This window comes from Anguilla anguilla, chromosome 7, assembly GCF_013347855.1.
Source record: "Anguilla anguilla isolate fAngAng1 chromosome 7, fAngAng1.pri, whole genome shotgun sequence".
In the NCBI taxonomy this organism is placed as follows: Eukaryota; Metazoa; Chordata; class Actinopteri; order Anguilliformes; family Anguillidae; genus Anguilla; species Anguilla anguilla.
Window position 1 is genome coordinate 26,759,946 of NC_049207.1, and position 20,416 is coordinate 26,780,361.

Below are 20,416 nucleotides of genomic sequence, written 5' to 3' on the forward strand. Positions count from 1 at the left end.
GCCACCGCGCACAAGAGCAGCAAACTGGGAAAGAGAGGGAACTGCACTTCCACGTCCCCAGTCACATTCTCCAGTGAATGCTTATATGCTAACTCTGGCCCTGGCCTCTGCTACACTAGAACTGTGTAGACTGGATTTAGCATTTCTGTGTCTGCAGTCTGTGATTTTCTGACGGGCGCTCACTTTAGTTTGATAACCTGGATGTCTGTGCCTTCTGACAGACGCTCACTTTAGTTTGATAACCAGGCTGTCTGTGCCTTCTGACAGACGCTCACTTTAGTTTGATAACCTGGCTGTCAGTGCCTTCGGATGGAAGCTCACTTTAGTTTGATAACCTGGCTGTCTGTGCCTTACTGACAGACGCTCACTTTAGTTTGATAACCTGGATGTCAGTGCCTTCGGATGGAAGCTCACTTTAGTTTGATAACCTGGCTGTCAGTGCCTTCGGATGGAAGCTCACTTTAGTTTGATAACGTGGTTGTAGAGCTGCAGAGCTTCATCAGTCCTCCCCTGCAGTTGCATGATGTAAGCCATCTGAGAGTGGATCACAGCCAGCTCCGAGTCTATGTCCTCCTCAGTCATATCCTGGTGAAAACACATCACACTTATAATATGGGTACACAAGCAGAGGCAACATCACATGCGCTTAATATGGACTAGTTATAGATGCAGAGGCAACATCACAATGCGCTAAATATAGACTAGTTTTAAATGCAGAGGCCACATCACATGTGCTTATGTTACACTTGTTATGCACACTTGAAAAAATAGGATGAATTCTTATCAAAAACAAGCTGTAAATTCAATCAAGTTTTATCTGTAGAGCACTTTTTAGAGAGTCACAGACGCTTTGCAGAAAAACAAAAAATGGGAAAACTAGGCAAGACTGAAACCTAAACCCTCAAAACCAGAAAGTGGGTTCCGTGGTGGGATGAAATCTCAGGTGGAAGCTGTACATACAGGGGGAACCCTCCCTATGTTTATAAATGCAGAGGTATCAGTACATGTTATAAACAACTGTTCTACATGTTAGGTACAATCAGCTATTCCACATTAGGCAACAAAGCGGTATCCACCACTTCGTGGCCTATACAAATAATGATATCCTTGAAATACAAATGCTGGTGTATAGCTTGCAGGCTAGTCTGACCATTCGATAATTTTAGTTTCATAATCGGTTAAAAAGACACTTACTGAATCCTCTGACAAGGACAATCTGCAGAGCTCTGAAAAACAGGTCAGACAAAATTAGAGAAACTTTTACAACTGCGGTACTGGCTTCATTTAGGGCTATACGGTCCCAACCGATGATACATGTGGATCTTTCAATGGACAAGAACAAAATATAATGAGGAAAATACATATGCATTAAAAGCACACACATACACAATCTGCACAGATGCATCTCAGCAAATTCTTTTTAAATTGATTCAAAGAAAAATACCACTACTAAATAACTAAAACAATCAATCACAGTAGTCAAACGGCTGTTCAAGTACATTTTACAATAGCCAGTCAAACTCATATATTATATCATATATTAAGCAAAACAAACAGGTTTACTGAGAAATGAACATAGGATATTAGCATCAGGCATTACTGCCCCTATAAAGACCTTTGCTTTTTAAGGGCTGGCTATTGGTGGACGGAGCAAAGATACAGTGCATCAGTCTGCCTGTAGCATTTTTAAGCCCAGTCTCTCGGTGTCCCCTTACCCTCGGCCTCTCTCAGCTTTTTCATGGCTTCCGGAAGCTTGCCCTGGCCAATCAGAGTACAGGCCGAGTTGTAGCAGAGCTCATAGCTGGTTTCAGGCAAGCCCAGGTCATCCTGTAGAGAGGCAGACATGTTGCTGACACCTAAATGCAACACATCAACACTGAAACTCATCTCCAGCATCCCCAACTGTGGTGCTCTGGGTGTAGCAGAACAGCTCCACTTATGTTGCTGCTCGGTGGCTGGGGAGGCCAAGTGAAAAAGTTCCGGAACCTTCCATCACAAACCAGTAGAGGCCAGTACCAATGCTAATTTTCAGCACGTACTTCCAGGTCCTTTCCTCTGTCACAAACAGCAGCAGCTCTAGACAGCAGGTGCTCCTGACAGGCTCCACACACACAGCAGGGTGCGGGCAATTTCACCAATAAGCCAAAAAAACCCACACATTGCATTTACAAGCTGCACACCAGGGTGGAGCTCAAGTCTATTTCAATTGAGGAAATGGATTTAAATTCAATTAGCGCGTTGAAAAAATGGCCATAATATTAAATGGAAATATTTTATTAGTTAAATTTCAACTTGGGAGTATACTCACTGGAGTGGCCTTCTCCCAGGTGCTGATCGCCGCCATCACGGCCGACAGATTGGTCTTCCTCTCCTCCTCATAGTCATCCTGCGAGTTCCTGATCAGGTCCCTGTACACGGCCTGACACTCCGTGTAACGCTCCAGTCTGTACAACTGAGCACAGAGATTCCAGTTAACATGCATGCCTGTCAGTACAACTGAGCACAGAGATTCCAGTTAATATGCATGCCTGTCAGTACAACTGAGCACAGAGATTCCAGGTAATATGCATGCCTACAATTGAGCAGAGATTCCAGTTAACATGCATGCCTGTCTATACAACTGAACACAGATTCCAGCTTGTGTGTCTATCTGTACAACTTAACACAGATATTCCAGTTTATATGTGCGCCATCCATGGAAGACCATAACTTGCATGCCAATTTGCCTGCGAAGACCAGTTCCCGAATGTACAACATTCATACAACATTTGCTCCTTAAGCCATTTCTTAACGACTCCAAGGATAAAGGGTTAGTTTAGGAGCACAAACACTCTGCCGCTGTGCATCGCGCCAGTGCTTTTTCCCCACCACCCAACCAGAGCGCTTTTAAAGTAAGGGTGAAGCTTTACCACTTGGCCATAGAGCTCCTTCAGCTTGTCTGTCTGCTCAGCTGCACTTTCAATCGTCTTCAGGGCGTTTTCCACACGGTTGAGCCTGTATTCACAGTACGCCTTCTCAAAGGCAATGACATCACTACAGAGGGCAAGAGGGAGAAAGGAAAGAGCACTGAACAAAAGATAATTCTCAAAGCAGGGGTCAGGAGCCCTGTTCCTTAAGCATGTGAATGATAGATGATGAATGCTCCAGTCCCTTTATGAATTGTTTTAGTGTTCTAATCTGCAGTTAGCTCATTAGGAAAGGGTAATTTGGGTTAACACAAACTTGTGTAAACCCTGGCCCTAGAGGAATGGGGTTACCAACCACATATCTTAAAGGGATAGATCATTTTCTTTGGTTTTTCTTTATTGGTGGTGTCAGAGTTCTTACCTGCCGAGTATTTTTGTGTGGGTGCTAATGACATTGAGCGCCTCCTTGAAGCAGCTGTTCTGGATAAGGCAAACGACTTTACACTGCAGAGCAGTCACGTCATCTTTACATTCCTGTAAAACTGAAAGGAAGGAAACGCAAACACACATATCAAATGACCACTTCACCAAAACCATTTTGGAATTTAAAAAGCACTGGCCATATACATTTCACTGGTAACATGCATTGAATCATGCAAAAGCGGTGGTACATAGTAATCTGGACGGAGAAAAACATCAGTTTCACACACGTCCTCATACACTAGGCAAGTAGGTCAGCTTTTTGATGGATTACGTAATAATCACAAACAAATATGGTTTCTCAGATGACAAACGTTGCGATGATAAAGATTGGTAAAATTAATGATTTGTTAAAAAAATATTAAACACAGTATACACAGTAAATACTAACAAAACAAAAAAAAACTAACATTAGTGCTGCTGTTTTTGGGAGTCTAACTCGCATTACTGCAACTAGCTGGTCAACTAACTTAAGTTTACCTTAAGCTTAGTCTAAGTCTGGTAAACTAACCCAGGCTACAGTTTGAATTGCCGTTTGTCCATTTTGGGCGAAACACAAAAGCAAATTAAATAGCTATGAGATTAGCACAAAGGCGTCAATACAATATTATGCTAGCAGTAACGTTAACAACTCAAGCAATCGAGCTAACCTTAGCTTCAGCTGTACAGCTAACTAGGACACGTAATCATTCATCAAAGCATAGACTACACTCTCAAGCAAACGTCCGAATTAAACTATAAAACAGCTCTAGCACCACGAAACATTAAAACATAAACATTAAACGGTCGTATTTCTTTACAATAATAGCTGGGATATAGGCTATAAAGCTAAATTATTTCGTCAGTTGTGAATTTAGCGGAGTATCCCTGGTTAACTTGCTAACAAGTAAGCTAGCTGCTGCAGCAAAAATGCTGATATAGGTAGCTACCAAGCTAACTTTAGCTCAAACGAAAATATCCTGAGACCTGCTTACAACCGCAACCGCGGGCAAACAAGATGCTCCCTCAGCAACATATCGATAAACAAGTTTACTTTTATTGACGGATTTCAGAGCCCGTGTGAAATCCCCATTCTGTCCGCAGCGATTTACTTCGGTCCACAGGGAAGCCACTGCTGCTCCACCACTCGCCATCTTCCCAGCACGAGACACAGCGGAAGAGCTTCTCTATCACTTCCGAAACACCATAGAACAGCTAAATATTTCCGGGTTAAATACTTTACTTTCATCGTACATTCAATTCATCCGCTGCGTGTATTGGCAGCATATGCTGCACATTTTGTTAATGTGAACAATTCAGCAGGAAAACAGAGGTTGCTTGCTTATCCATAGATGCAATACAATATGCCAGGCTTGATGTATTTTGACATTGTGATTGACATGATCTCATTTAAATAAGATGTGTTCCCTTTAGTTAATTTTGCCTTGCATTTTCTTTGAGGTGTTTGCCTGAAACTGGATGCTTAAATATAGGCAATAAGAATACAGAGGGTGTGTGTGTGTGCTTGTGCGTGTTTCAATCCATCAGCCAAATGTTACAAAATGCGATTCCTTTATTTCCCCCCCCCCAAAAAGGATTCCAGGTTCAACACTATGAAATGGTTCGGCACACCTGATAAACATATTTATCAATATAAAAAAAGAAACTACAAACAATAGCAAAGCTTTTAGTAAAATAAATGCATGAATCAACAAAATGCTACTTAAATTTGTATCGGTGGATCCCACTGCTGTAACACATCCACAAGTATAAATAGCTACGTCCATAAAATATTTCAGCAAATCACAAAACTCTTAATCATATTCTGTGTACATACAGTGATGGACACCAAAAGTGAAATAAAGAAAGAAACAGGTTATATTTCCATGTTCCTACAAACATTATCACACTACAACACCATGCCTCAGGTGTGTGAGTTCCAGGGTTGGGATCAATGGCATTCTAATTAATTCAAAAAAGTGGAAAATTCTGTGTTCTTAGAAGAATCTTTAAACAAATTAATTTAATTTCAATTAATTGTCTTCATTGAAACAAAACTGTCCCCGTCTGGTAGGTTCATACTGAGGCAAAATACATTAGGCATAAATACTTTTGAGGTCAACTACAAACCAGCATTTTGATCATCTTTTGTTTCCCATGTATATAAAACAGTTATTCCTGTGTTTGACATAAGCTGTGTTTACATTTATTTTTGAGGGGAAGAGGGTTGGAATCTGTTAGTGATTTTCAACCTACAGGTAATATTCTGTCACAAACTACTGGCTGCAAGAATGCTTGTTATTGGGAAAGATTAACACATAATAAATACGTGTCCCGATGCCCAGTGCACCAACTGTATGTTGAGGATGACGTGCATTAATAGCGCATTCAACTTTTATTTAGTTACAAATACATTTAAAAAAATCTGGGTGGTGCTAGAAAACCAGTAATCAAAAAAAAAAAAAAAAAAAAAACCATACCCCTATGGTTAGTTTTGTAATTGACATTTCTTCCTCCTAAGAAGTTTTGAATCAGCCAGGTCAACAATCATAAAGGCGAAAAACAACTGTTACGAAGACAACAGTAGCAAAAAAACAGTAACGAGATGCAAGCACATAAATTGTAGTTACACAAATAATAAACTTCAGGAAACTGACACGTTTATAATAAACACATACAATTCAACAGAAAAGGGAAAAACACTACTTAGCAAGAGGTACCACAGCTGTGTCAGTGCTTCCAGAACTTCCTGTATGTCATCGTGTCATTTGTCAAGGTATAAAGTGCGGTTCATGTGGGCAAATAGAATGCCTCTATTTGGACTGCCTTAACTTATAATGTGTAACAGTCTTTCCAAATCATCTTACTGTGTTAGGACATGCTTTCATTAGGTTGCAGTCACTCGGTTCAAAACGGTGCACCTGAAACTTCAGTTTGGTAAGCCTATAAATGGACACACATTGCATTAGGGAAAGCTTCAGTATTGTATCTATCTTTATTTGCACCTGTCCCTAAATAGCAATGAGTTTGTCAACAGTGGCATGGCACATGGAGGTGTGGACACAGAGTGCATCCCTTTCAATGCTCCACAGGTGCACTTGAAAATGACATCAATTCCTAGGACAGTTCCCACCCCCCTCGCCCCCAAGACAACAGATTGTGTGTTTTGAAAACATTGATAGTATATGTGCAGGGAGTAAAAACCTGGCTCTACAGTTCAGAAAGTCCTGCATTTATTAACTTCATTTAACCAAGTACGCACTCAATGCATGTTCTCATAGAGAAGTACAGGTGTCAAACCTCAGGTGACTGCTCATTTATCTGCCCATCTTCTCCTCTGACACGGTAAACTCTTCTCTTCCTTCAGTGAAGCATACAAATGCAGACACAGGATCTGAAGGGTTGACCACATTAAGACTGTTACACATTTTGGTTAGCTCTCTATTAAAAGCGGATGTACTGATGTATGTGGATATTAACATGGAGCTCTGAAATGTAGCTGCTGCTTGCTCTAAGGCCTGGTGGGTCTTGCGTTTTGTGCCTCGAGAGGGACCAAGAGCAAGGGGGTATTTCATGAAGGAGGATTAGTGAGCCAGCTGGACAACTGCACAGAGCAAAGCCCGGAACCCACCCAAATCGTGGGTTCATGGACTTAAGTAAAAAGAGCTGTTCTGGGTTTCACTCAGCACAGATACCCTGCTAACTCTATAATCATGCTTCCAGAAACACCCTCCCAATCTCGGCCTCCTTTTATTGTTCTTTACATTCAAGGGAAGTTTGTTTGCAAAAGGAAAACAAATAACTCTGACAAGACAGTCCCTATCCAAGTGTAAGTCAGATTCCAGCACTTTCTAACATGCTGAAAAATAGTAACACAATAAAGATTATTGCACTGATTTTTTGTGTGTGTGTGTCTTTGTTTGCAGATGGCCGGTCTTTTAAATAATAATAACATTTACAATAATAATAGTAATAATAAAAATAAAAACAGTAGCAGTAGTAACAATAGTCTGAGAGTTAGGAAGCAGGTCCCACGCAGCTTTACCACTGTTGCCAACTGAAGTCGTCGTTCGACCCGAAGACCAGGAAGAATCCCAGGATGGTGGCGAAGATGATGCCGTTGCCCGTTAGCACCAGAGCACAGGCTCCCCAAGCTATCTGTAAAGGGAGAACAGACACAATTCAGACATGTTCTTATGTCACTCCCGAGGTCTGTAATGACCAGGCCTGAGGCTTTCGGTACATAAGAACTCTCTACTCAACAAAAATGTCATTATATTAAATTTTTCTTTAATACTTTATATATATATATATATATGTATATATATATATTTATATTTTTACTTTGTTGTAGTGCTGAAAATCAAATAATTAACCCTGTGTGTGAGTATCTGCTACATGCTTCCCTTTGCCAGCATAAGCTCTGCTGTACTAACAGTGTCTGTATTACCCTTGCGGTTCACTGTACATATCGATTGGGTGGCTGCTTAAACTGCAGAAATATTACTGCAGTCATGTAGCTGAATGATACCGCACAGTGATGGGAGAGTTTTCATAAACGGCATAATGGGCAGGGTTACGAAGTGCAGTGCAGGGACTTGATTTCAAAAGGTTATGATTGGTTTAAACAAGTAAATGACTGACAGCTCATTGCAGATCAACATACCCACAAAAACTCAGCTCACAAAACCAAACTTTTATATGGATACGAAATGAAGTTTAAAAAAAAAAAATGCATTTAGTTAATTATCACTACATTTTCCACTAAAACAAACAGGCTGTTTATATAACTAGTTTGTTTGCTAAAGCCCACACCAGAGTTAAGTTAATTGCTACATTGTATGCTTTTCATTTAGTCCAGTTGGTGTCACATTGCAACGATTCAAGTGCATTAACTAGTAAATAAAGTTTGTGTGTGCACGTGGGTGTTTGTTGATTGGTCATAAATTTGGTGAGAATTCAAATTCAGTCATACATTTGTCTACAGAAAAAAGGGTGGACTATTGAATGCATTATGACTCTATTTAATTGCTTTTAATCTGGCATCGTTACTAGTAGCTCGTATTGGTAGAACACCAACATAAGCATCTGTCCAGACTTCGAGATTTGGAGAGTCATCAATTGCGTTGACGTGCTGCTATAAATACACTGCTAAGAATAAGACAAGCTGAGGTGTTGCCTTCTTTCAGAATCGCTACTCTGAATGTGTTCCAAAGAAGACCAGTCCAGTAAATGTCCTCTGTTTATCAGTCACAATATTCACCAAGAAGGGGCAAGCACCATTGTAATTTTGATGTGCAAATCCAATCAGTTAAATGCTCGCTGGTTCTATCAAATCCATTCTCGCTCAGCTTCTCACTAAATATCATAAATGTGTCTGTATTTTTATGCTTTTTCTCCAGCTGCTCCCTTATATAATCGTCAGCCTGTATTTCTAGAAGGCATTCGATCCCCTCTTTGCTCCAAGGACACCCATGAGCGAGGCTCATTGCTCCAGTTTGTCACAGATAAAATGGAGCTCTGTATGTTTTCTTTCTGTTGCTAATATTCACCTTACACACAATTCGCAGCCTACATTTCCTGTAATTGACCCAGATAACATTTTGGTCTAAACCATTGTGCAACTGTGTTCTCACCAGCACAAACTACACCAGGGTTCAACCGCACCAGGGTTTTTTTTTTAGTGAACCACGGTGCGCGTGTTTCTATGCGCACCAGTGTGCGGGTGCAGGGTTCAAACCAAGAGTTTAAAGTTTGATTGATCCACACCAAACGAGACAGATGTGAACGGACCCTTTAAAACAACTAAAAGTTTAAGACTTTGATATAAATTTACCACTCCGGCTCTTGCAAAAATGACCGGAAGCCCAAAAGCCGAGACCACAATGCCAGTGGTGAGAAAGATGGCCAGCTCTTTGCAGGCATTGCTGGCAGAGTCTGTGTCATCCACCACCCTTCTCGAGATACAGTAGGGTAGAGGAGACAGGATGTAGAAGAACAGGACAAACAGGGGCCAGTACGTACTGTGGAGAGAGAGGAGAATAGACATGATCACATTACAGCCGACAAGCACTCAGCTTCTGCCCTCAATTACCGTACTGTGCACATCCAAAAGGCACATTAAACACGTCAGCTGGCATTAAGCTCATACGCTGCTCTCAAGTGAGTAATTATATCTATCCAGTCACTCATCACCAAGTCTTCATCAGCTAGCAATGCAATCCCGATAGATATGAAGCATTATTCCGGTTGGGGTCAATGCACACACACACACACACACACACACACACCTTACACTAAACATTGGTTAAAATGTTGGTTTCAGCATAAATTTTAAAAAGATAGATTCCTGGGGCAGAGACAAATCATTGAACGGGCATCACATTTCTCTCTGATACTGAGGTTACACTCCCCCTCATCCCATCCTCATGCACACTGATCTTTCTCCAAAAACAGGAAGCTGATCAACTGCACCAAAGCATGAGAAAAAAAAAACTGCTCAGCACTCACTTGTACACAGGCAGGGCACATCCCAGCATTAGGAACATAAGCCCAACAGCTCCCCCAAAGGACAGGCTGATGAGAGCTGCAGCGGCAGGAAAAGACAAAGAGCACATTATCACAGGGGGAAAACTAGCAACATCTCTTAACATTTCAATGGTGCACAGACAATGGAACACAGTCAAAAATTATTCTGATCATTGCCGTTACTTATGCAATGCAAACACGACCGTGAATGCTTACGTTTGTACACACTGTAGATACTCTGCTATTCACAGAAGTAACTGAGATCAAATTCATTTTACCTAAATTTTAAAAAGTCACCACAATCAATGGTAGGGAGGGCTCTATCTGAGACGTGAACCATCAAACTTCCTGTTTCACTAACTGATGCAGATCCTGAGTGGTGTCATTAAATTCAGAAATGCTGGCACACTGCCAACAGGACAACTGGGGAGCTGAAATCTTAGCAGCCAGCTGTACTGTGATTTGTGTGACATTTGAATAATTACTATAAAGGGAACCAGTTAATAAGGGCTCCTTCACTTCACTTCCCAAAAATTGTAGCAAAGTATCCACTTCAGCATTGGGATGCCTTGTTTCATGTGAAAGTATCTTTGTGTGGTCAAAGGTGAAAATAAGACCACCAACTAAAGAGCAAATTTACTTCACACCCAGACAAGCGGGTATCACGGTTGTCTGCATGACCTGAACTGAATCAATGACAAAAACACTTGGGAGGAACATGTGAAAACTGCAATTCTTCATTACCCAGATGGGAAATGCACATCTCACTGAACAAGAGTGTCTGAGCCCCAGGTCTTAAGCTAATCCTTAACGGGTACCCTCATGTGACAGATCAGATGATTGCACAGTGTTAGATATGGAACGAGGAGGATGCCTGATGTAAGTTAGATATAATTTAAGTTAACCTTGTCGACTATCATTAAGCAGCAAAAAAACTGGCGTCGCAATTTCGGGTCGGTAATATATAGGTAAGACAGATGGTGGTTACTTTTTCGCATTACAATAACACAATCGCACCACGTTACTACCAACGCTAGTTTGATCCGTCCACAAACACAGTACTTGAAAGAAGTGAAAGAAGAACTACTCAACGTTAGCTAACGCTTATACGCTGTTCATTGCGAATGGAAACAGTGACTTCTGCCTGCTAAGTATGGAAAGCCTTGGAATAGCACTAGCATGCAAGTGTGGCTAATTTATCTTAGCTAGATGACTAAGACACTGTTAGCAAGTTAGCTACACCATTACATCTCACTAGCTAGCCATGTCTAGCGAACCGATCGATTTTATAACAATGATACACTTTTACCGTATACAATAATACTGGCAACTTGACAGTTAGAGCTGGGCTATTGTAATCACGTATTATGCACAATTGTATCAATGTTTTCAAAGACCGCCAGCTAGCCAGCAAGCTAGCTGTCGTTTACCATACTAGTAGCTAACGTTAGCTAGCAACGGCATTAATTATTTATCTGGATTTCAAAACCCAAAAGCATTAAACAAATAAAGGGGTATTTGCTCACCTTTAATCCCGGCCATTTCTGAAAATTAAAGCACTAATACAACCACAAAATCCTTAAAAGCCAGTGTGCAGTGCTGTCATCCAACGCACTTTCTGATTCCCAGTGACCACCTAGTCATTTAGCACGCATGCGTAACAGTCAGAAAACGCTCCACCGTAACGGGACACAAGGTGCATTGAAGACGCTGGGTGTGTACTTACCCCAGTGATATCTTACATTTGTATCTGTTTCAAAATTTGTTTTTTAATGAAAACATGAGTGTCTAATTTATTGACTAGTGCAAGAAGATATCTATTACCGCACCTCAGATAATCCAGAAACATTTTTGATGTGGCATCTTTTCTAGAAAACTATTTACTAATAACAAGTCTAAGAAAACACAATTTCACAACACAACAAATTTATTAAAATAATAATGTCTATAAAACAATGTTGGTCTTGTTTCGTACAACACGTGCTGAGCTTTTGCATACAGGGTTGGGGAAGCACCAAAATAAGAATACGCTTGGCAGAAAAATTCAGAGGCCGTGAGTCCACGGGTCAGAAAGTGTAAACGTCCTGCTATGCCTTTCTTTCACCCATGAACTCAGCCAGCTGATTTCACTAATTAGTTCAACGTCCTGGCTGAATAATTGTGCTAATTAGCAAATCCAGGTGATTGGAACAAAGTACGGGAAGGACTTTTACTTTCTAATACTGTATTTTCCACCTCTGGAAAAATTTAAGTATGTAGGAAGATATTAGGTTTCCCACTGGAGGGACTCACCTTCCTGCCTCAACAGCACATCACTAATCTCTTTCGCAAGATACTGAATCTTCCCATCCGTTATTCCTGGAGCACTGTTTATAAATCAGCACCATCTGCCCGTTTCACATGCTCCTCCTGTATACACAATAACCAACTCATCAGCAAATGTTTTGATGATGAGTTGTTGATTATTCTAAATGGCATCATATCATATATATTACTTATTCGTTATTGTAAGGTATGCCCTTTTAATACTATTTTATAGCCTACCAAATGTTGAATTGTCAGTCTTATTTTATGTTTCATGTTTATGCACAGATAATTGGGCAAAATAAATTCCCTTCAGGGCAATACATCTTTAATTTACCAATCAATTAATTAATACTAATTGATAGTTACAAATCATTTTTGCTATAGCTATAATTTGTATTAAGTGTATTTCTTGTTAGCCTAATCCTTCATATTCCACTAGTTAGTTGGCTACTGTTTTGCGTCTGTAAAAATCGGAAATGCGTCACACCAGAGACTGCAGGCGGAAGAGGAAGTGTAGTGCGCAAGGAAACGTATCTTTAGTTTTAATTGAAAGTGAAAGCTGATGCAACATCAGATATAGTTTATGTTTTGTACGATTTAAAACGATTTAATATCCACCGAGAACTCCCGCTACATTTTAAGATTGCAGGCTTCGTTTATCGGACCAGATTGCGTTTCTAACCGAATAGTTAGCTCACTTGTTAACTGTCTAGCTATGAAGTATTTGTTTACGTTTTCTTTACTGTGTCTTTTCGTGCTTCAAGCGGAAAGTTGGAATGATGGAGGTCAGTATCGATACGTGGCGCTTCAACACGGTGTTCGCATCTAACATTACAGGCTAGCAAGATTGAGGTGTTTGTGAAGTTATGTTAACTTAACCATCGAAAAAGTTTAAATCATTTTATGTAGTTGTGTTGTGTGGCTGGCTGACCGACGAAACGTTGAAAATGTTGAATATTTGTTAAAATGTGGCCTACAAATTTGTCTACTTAAAAGTTGATAATCATAAGTGCGTGTCTAGTAAGATATTCCATAATAAAATACTGCGTTCTACAATTTGGTCATACTACCATCTGGTTTATAACAAATCACTGGTTCATATTTGAAGCTATACACATTGTATGTTGAAGTGAATCTTTACATGCTCCTCTTTAACTTCTTTTAAAAAATCCACAGGCCTGGGTTGATTGCACATTGTATGCTTTGTTAATTTCAGGTAGTGTGCTACTTCGAGAGGTACAGGTGCTCACTCTGTACAGAGGCCAATACACAACTTCCCGACGGACGAGCCCTGTTCCACAGCTCCAATGCATTGGTGGGTCGGCTGGTTGTAGTTCATTTGTCCCAGATGTAGTTCAGTGTCAGAACAAGGGTTGGGATGGAATTGATGTTCAGGTAAGCATTAGCTCCTCTTCCATACATGTGTGTGGGTCATCCAACAACTGGCAAAGTGACAAATTATTTTCTGTATCTATGCAGATCCAACACTTCAGACTGCCATGCTAATTTACATTCATTTCAATCCTCTTGTCCGGAGTGATTTGCAATGCTAACAGATATTGTACATACACGTGAGTTATATGATCAGCAGTGACACAGGCCAGGATAACAACACCTGGCAAAGGACTGTGCACTTGCAAAATAGTTAAAGTTTCAATGCAGCTTAACTTGTGGAAGCCCAGTACAATGACACAATCATACCCCTGATGAAAGAATTAAAAGCTCAATACAGTATAGATTTTGTACTTGGTGAAATTATTTTTGTCAACAAATAACTCCATCAGCAACATAAAAGGAAGAAAGTTCCTTAACACCATGATTTCAAGTGGCACGTACCCTACAAAGAAAACCCTTTCCTTTGGATTGAAGACCTTGAAAGATTATTTTATCATTAATTGTCCGTTTGACTGGGTGCTTTGTTTATACGAGCTGAAAAATGGTAGCGCTGACCGTTTTTAATTTTACATTTTTTTACCTTTCTGTTTGTGTGTCCAGTGGGAGTGTAAAACAGACATGGATAACGCGTACAGGTTTGGAAGGATCGAGGTAAGCTGCGAAGGCTTCAACCACCCGGACGACCCCTACATCCTGAAGGGCTCATGCGGGCTGGAGTACACCATGGAGCTAACCGAACAGGGCCGACAGAGGGGCGGGGGTGGGGGTGGGTTTGGAGGATTCGGCTCCAGCTTTTTTCAGGGCTCGTCAGACTCCCGAAGGAGCCATCAGGGCAGTAACTCTTACCACCAGAGCTCCACGGGAGGCGATATGACCGGAGACATTAGCGGCCTGGTCGTGGTGGGGCTCTTCCTGCTCCTGGCTTACGGCGTGTATAAGATGTTCCTGTGCGGCCCTGTCCCGGGGCAGCATCGTTTCCCAGGCGGAAACCCTCAGGGGCCTGACGCCCACGGCTACCCCCATAACACTGAGCCCCCACCGCCAGGCTTCAAACCCGATTACACAAGTAAGCCAGCTAGCGTGTAGCAAACCCGATTACACAGGTAGGCTAGCTAGCGTGTATCAAACCCGATTACACAGTTAGACCAGCTAGCAATTATTAAGCCCAATTACACAGGTAGACCTGCTAGCGAGTATCAAACCCAGTTACACAGCTAGCCCAGCTAGCGACTATCAAACCAGATTACACAGGTAGGCTACCTGGTGGCTATTAAACCTGGGTACACAGGTCGTTTTTAGCAGGCCTATCAAATGCAATTACATGGGTTACACTGATTTAGCAAAGTTCAGATTAGATCAGAAGTTATTTTAATTTGAGAAGTCTGTTATTGTAATGTGAGAAGTGGTAGGTCCAGTGAGAAATGCTTTGTGATAGAAACATTTTTCAAAACTATGTTGTTTAAGTTCCTAGGACTTCCTCATACTCTGTAACGTATTTTCTCCTGTATTACTGAATTACAGATGACTCTTCTGGCTATGGAAGCAGCGCAGGCTATCCAGGAGGCAGCGCAGGCTATCCAGGGGCCAGCAGTGGCTTTGGTTTTCGCAACGAGTTCATGGGACCACGGCCTGCTCAAAACGCATCCAGCACAGGAAATGGATTCTGGAGTGGAATGGGCACTGGTGGAGTTCTGGGATATCTGTTTGGGAGTCAGAGGTCAGTACTCGAGGCTCCGTGTACGTTTAACACTTACCTGTGATGTGTGAGGGCTAATTGTTATTGGCAGAGGGAAAATTGATGTCAGATCAAGGCACATGGACCTCGTTTAGCTGTTCCTGAGATGCAACTGGTGTCCCATGTCGCCTCTGTTTTTGTCATTTGTTGCAGCAGTTTGGTGGCATTTGTGTTCCAATTTGTTCTGTCATTATCATCTACATGTGTTCTAATTTAATTTACTAAAAACTGTAAATGGAGTAGATTGGCTGAGTGGTAATGAATATATATTTAATGAATACAATTGGGGATGACAAATTACGAGTGAAAAGGGAGAAAAAACATTTGATCTGCACATGTCTCTCACACACCCATTTTCTGTACGACCCCTCTACCTCCATGTCAAAGCAGGAATGGTGAAGGAACCAAGTGAATAGCTGTGTTTTCCCTCTTGCCTCTTGCAGGCGCCAGTCAGGCATGCCCACAGGGAGTTCTGGGTATTCATGGAATTCTGGTACACCTAAGACATCGCCGGCGAGCAGTGGAACACGAACGGCCTCAGGTAACGCAGCAGCTCAGCCTAGCTTCAAGGGTGCCTTTTCAGGAAGGCAGCACTTAGCCTAGCTTCAGCAGTGCCTCTTCAGGAAGGTAGCACAGTAGCACTTAGCCTAGCTTCAGTGGTGCCTTTTCAGTTGGGTAGCGCTTAGCCTAGCTTCTGCATATACCTCTTCAGTAGGGTAGCACTTAGCCTAGTTTCAGCGGTGCCTCTTCAGTTGGGTAGCGCCTAGCCTAGCTTCAGCAGTGCCTCTTCAGTAGGGTAGCGCTTAGCCTAGCTTCAGCTGTGTCTCTTCAGGAAGGTAGCTTTTAGCATAGCTTCAGCGGTGCCTGTTCAGTAGGGTAGCGCTTAGCCCAGCTTCATCAATGCCTCTTCAGTACGGTAGCACTTAGCCTAGCTTCAGCAATGCCTCTTCAATTGGGTAGTGCTTAGCCTAGCTTCAACAGTGCCTCTTCAGTTGGGTAGTGCCTAGCCCAGTTTCAGCGGTGCCTATTCAGTAGGGTAGCACTTAGCCCAGCTTCAGCGATGCCTCTTCAGTAGGGTAGCGCTTAATCTAGCTTCAGCAATGCCTCTTCAATTGGGTAGTGCTTAGCCTAACTTTAGCGGTGCCTCTTCAGTAGGGTAGCACTTAGCCGAGCTTTAGCGGTGCCTCTTCAGTAGGGTAGTGCTTAGCCTAGCTTCAGCGGTGCCTCTTCAGCAGGATAGCGCTTAGCCTAGCTTTAGCTGTGCCTCTTCAGCAGGATAGCACAGAAGCATCAACTTGTGTATATTCCACATCAGAGCTCTGCTTCACTGGCTGCAGCTCCTGAGGCCAGTTGGTCCATACCCACCTTTTGCGAACAAAAGGAAGTGGACATAATAAACATATTGTGATCTTTTATATTGGGGAAGTGTATTGTGGATTTGTTGTGAATGCCCTTTAGCCTGAATCAGATTGTATCTAATTGCAAATGGCGCGATTGGCCATATTAAGTACAGTGTAGTGTTCTTCTGCTAGCGTGCAGTGAAGATGGTTCATTTTGCAGGTGTGTAAACTTGACGTTGTTTATTTTTGATTGATTCAGGTTTTGGTGGGACTAAGAGAAGATAAGGTGGGAAATGTTGAAGGTCAGTATTTGGGATGAACTTTGTCATATCCCTCTTCAGACCATTGGAGGAAGACTTTCTTTTCTCTCGCGAGTGACATCCGGTTTCTAAAGCAGCGTAATGGCAATGAATTTGACTAAATTAAGAGTGTGGTATCAAGGCTGGGCTCACACCTGAATATCACAGCTTTACCTGCCTGGTATCTGCTCCCAGTGAAGAAGAGCCTAATTGTGTGTGTGTGTGTGTGTGTGTGTGTGTGTGTGTGTGTGTATTTGTGTATTTGTGTGCATGCTTAGGCGGCTGTGTGTAAATGCTGTGCTTGGTCTATTTATAACTCCTGTAGCTAATTTGCCCTGATGTTAAATTTAATTTTTCAGACAGTAAAGAAACATAAAACATAGACTTTGACTTTCTTTTGTGAATAGAATTTTGGGCATTGTGTGCTTATGATGTATGCATTACTCTAATTTTGTGAATTGATTTTAGTTCTGTTTGCCATACTGTTCTATCTACTGTTTGTCAATCTGTATAAGAGCACCTGATTGTAATGCAGTGTAATTAATGCGTTATGTTATACAATGAAAATGTGACTGAAAAAGCTTATTTTATTTCAAAAGATAATGGATTCGGGTATAAACATGGAGGATGTTATTTGTGTATTCTTTTGAGGTGAAAAGGTATTTAAGGATGCACTATATGGAAATTCTGGGGCCTATATGAGTAACTGACATTTTGCTGCCCATGTTGGCTTACTCCAATAGCACTATGTTTTGAATTATCACTAAGCTTCCTGACTTCACATTGATGGAAGACGTAGATGAGCACAGACATCACCTTATTAAAGAGACAAGTAACATCTGTGTAGTAAAATAAACTTTCGAAAAATTTGTTTTGAGCCATGTCGACGGATACTAGTATAGCCCTAATATTATTGTGCCTCCTTAAACAAGAATACAGCAGATAAGATTGATTTTATTGGAAAATTTACTGGATTTTGGATTAAGTATTGTGGTTATTTACATAGTCTGTTGGTGGGGGAAAAAAAAAAAAAAAAACCTTGACTGGGCTTTAAATCTGTAAATAAAATGGGATTTTAAACTTTTTTGCTAAATGGGGTCAGCTACAGCAGCAGTTTAGTCAATAATTATTTTAAAAGTTAAATGTTATTTTTAAAATCTTTTTCTATAGGCCTGCATTCTAAATGAAATTTGAACAAGACCAGGTTAAAACCTCGTATATGGCTGGACCGAACACACGTGATCCGGCCGACCAATGGTGTAACTTCCTAACTCGGCCAACCAATGGTATAACTTCATCACTCACTCAGTCACTCAGTCACAGACATTCGCGTTTGTAGGGCTGGACCTGCTGTTGCGGTCCAGCCAAAAATCTTCTGTGCACATGAACCTATTTTCCCTTTTCTTGACAGCCACTCTAAAGGCTGTTTAATCTGTGGTTGTGCATTTAAATAAACTAAAAGCCTTAAACTAAACTTGTTTTAAATCTGTTTCCTGTTTTTTAAATTTTTTTTATGTGGACTACATTTTTAATGTATTTTTTATGTGGAAGTTTTTAGTTACTTAGACAATTTATAAAATTAAGATGACAATAATACCATTTCTTAAGAATTGTGTTTTTAGAATTATTTTGCCTTTAAGACCTGTACTGAATCAGAATTATTAAACAGGGCCAAATGGCGTGCTTTGCCAGATGGCGCTTCAGGTAGGCTACTAGCTACTTTAGGTTTGCATGTAATAATCTTAAGACAACCTGTCTTTTTACGCTCCCCCCTCTTCCTTCTTCATTTCACTGATAGACTGTTTGCCATATTGTTGTAACGTTATGCACAAATGGCTGTAATGCTTAGCAACATAAACTATGCAAAGGAACATAATGTATTGGTCAAGTGAATATAAACAAAAGTCACGAACATATGGAATTGTTTATGAACATTTAGGTAGTTACTTCCCTGTTCAATTATAAAGAAAGAACAGAAGCATTAAATGAACCACAGACAATATTATTTACCATCCCTTCTATGAAGTCAGGAGGGTTGAAATGTTCCAGGAGAAAGCCTTCTTTATGAATGTCTGGTACTGTCCAGAATCTGACAGGTGAATAAATTGAACTAATTTGACATCAGGTTTTCCCACCAGTATTACCATGGAGACACATTACCCCCGAACACAAACTTAGGGATTGAAATGGAGTCTGGGGGAATCCTGGAGAACAGGAGTGGGTGGAAGGCATTCTGCTTCAGCAGCAGTTTGATGGGCAGCTGCAAAGCTAAGTTTAGTTTACATGGACTGTGAAAGAGGAGCAGAGAAATAATGTAGGATATTTAGCATGCATGCTATGGTTAGAAATAAAAGACATAAGGGCAGATAAAATGCTCTTAGAAAATTCATATTTCCAGTCTGACCAGTCTGGCACAGTCAGCAATTCAAAACATTTTTGTAAACTTTAAACATTTTGCACTTTAATCTCATTCTTTTCTACTGCACTACTGAAAGAGTTTGAAATGTACATTAGTAGTAAAATGGTTACATAGTTCATAGTTTATGAATTTGGAGTCTACTAAGGTGGCCAAAGTGATTGAAATGGAATCTGGAAATGAGCAGAAATTTGGCAAATGGCATCCAGTATTGCTAAGTGTAAAGTTCTGCATGTGGTGCAGTAGATCTAGATCTGGCATTGAAAGGCCCACGGGATACTGGGATATAATGCAGAAACTATTGAGGAAAAAAAAAAAGGAGGTTTTTAAAAAGCAGACAAAATATTTTGTTTGAGGGTTTTAAATCCTTAAAGGGGATTAAGAAAGTGAACTACAGAAATGTTTTGAGTTCAGAAGTTCTGTCAGCAGGAGAACAAAAGATACATTCTTCACTGATATCTGAAACATCTCTCCAGAATCCAGATCATGTAGTATTGAGTCAGAGACTCTATACTACATCGGGTTTTCAAGTCCAGGCTTGATGCAGTGCTGCATGCTCTAGTCTAGGTAAATAAGAAGCCGGGATGGGCTGAATGGCCTGTTCTCATCAGTAGATATTATTCTGTTCTTGGGAGACTAATACAGAGGTGGAGGCCCCCAAAGTGAAAGAGGTGATAGAAACAGTTGAATAGGTCTTGAGGAGGATAGAGAGTATGGAGGACAGATAGACTGGAGAAAGTCCTTTATGAACAGCATATGTTAATCCTTAAAGAGATTAGAAAGATAGCAACAATGTGTTCTGGAGCATGCACAGCCAGGTGGAGAGACCAGCATCAGCTCGACACACAGAATGAGGGGGATGAACAGAAAGGAGGGGAAAAGTGAGTATGAGAATAAAATGTCAACAGAGGAGAAACGAGAGAAAGGTCACAGAACGACTTGGGTCTTGAGTGGTTGGGTGGGTAAAAAAGTAAAAATTAAGAAAAGAGATTGAGTGAGAAAGTGAGGAGAATGGCATGGAGCTTTTGGAG

General features: G+C 41.0%; 3 protein-coding genes across 6 annotated transcripts in view; 1 reads left to right on the forward strand and 2 right to left on the reverse strand.

Annotated features, from left to right (window-relative positions):
* The window catches only part of srp72 (signal recognition particle 72), a 13,422-nt gene extending 8,846 nt beyond the window's left edge, over window positions 1-4,576 (reverse strand). For both annotated transcript variants that reach the window (XR_004766132.1, XM_035425823.1), the window contains exons 1-7: window positions 4,420-4,576; window positions 3,328-3,448; window positions 2,910-3,033; window positions 2,309-2,452; window positions 1,716-1,827; window positions 1,195-1,226; window positions 461-585 (exon numbers count right to left, since the gene is read on the reverse strand). Coding sequence is in view for 1 of the 2 variants with exons in the window: in XM_035425823.1 (XP_035281714.1) it covers window positions 461-585; window positions 1,195-1,226; window positions 1,716-1,827; window positions 2,309-2,452; window positions 2,910-3,033; window positions 3,328-3,448; window positions 4,420-4,519 (758 nt within the window). In the remaining variant the exon portion in view is untranslated. The remainder of the gene's footprint in view (window positions 1-460; window positions 586-1,194; window positions 1,227-1,715; window positions 1,828-2,308; window positions 2,453-2,909; window positions 3,034-3,327; window positions 3,449-4,419) is intronic.
* Window positions 4,577-4,920: 344 nt separating this feature from the next.
* leprotl1 (leptin receptor overlapping transcript like 1) lies at window positions 4,921-11,568 on the reverse strand. Of its 2 annotated transcripts, XM_035425826.1 has the most exons (5): window positions 11,420-11,568; window positions 9,876-9,951; window positions 9,202-9,388; window positions 7,411-7,523; window positions 4,921-6,759 (listed from the first exon to the last, which is right to left on the reverse strand). In XM_035425826.1, coding segments are annotated over exons 1-5 (393 nt in total). In that variant the 5' UTR covers window positions 11,436-11,568; the 3' UTR covers window positions 4,921-6,758. The 2 variants fall into 2 exon arrangements, with proteins under 2 accessions (XP_035281717.1, XP_035281716.1); XM_035425825.1 differs by having other exon boundaries at window positions 4,921-7,523.
* Window positions 11,569-12,678: 1,110 nt separating this feature from the next.
* saraf (store-operated calcium entry-associated regulatory factor) lies at window positions 12,679-18,443 on the forward strand. Of its 2 annotated transcripts, XM_035427403.1 has the most exons (7): window positions 12,679-12,985; window positions 13,417-13,595; window positions 14,196-14,661; window positions 15,117-15,312; window positions 15,774-15,871; window positions 16,930-16,972; window positions 18,140-18,443. In XM_035427403.1, exons 1-6 carry the CDS (start codon window positions 12,916-12,918, stop codon window positions 16,953-16,955), a joined length of 1,035 nt encoding a protein of 344 aa, XP_035283294.1. In that variant the 5' UTR covers window positions 12,679-12,915; the 3' UTR covers window positions 16,956-16,972; window positions 18,140-18,443. The 2 variants fall into 2 exon arrangements, with proteins under 2 accessions (XP_035283294.1, XP_035283293.1); XM_035427402.1 differs by having other exon boundaries at window positions 16,930-18,443.
* Window positions 18,444-20,416: the final 1,973 nt, after the last annotated feature.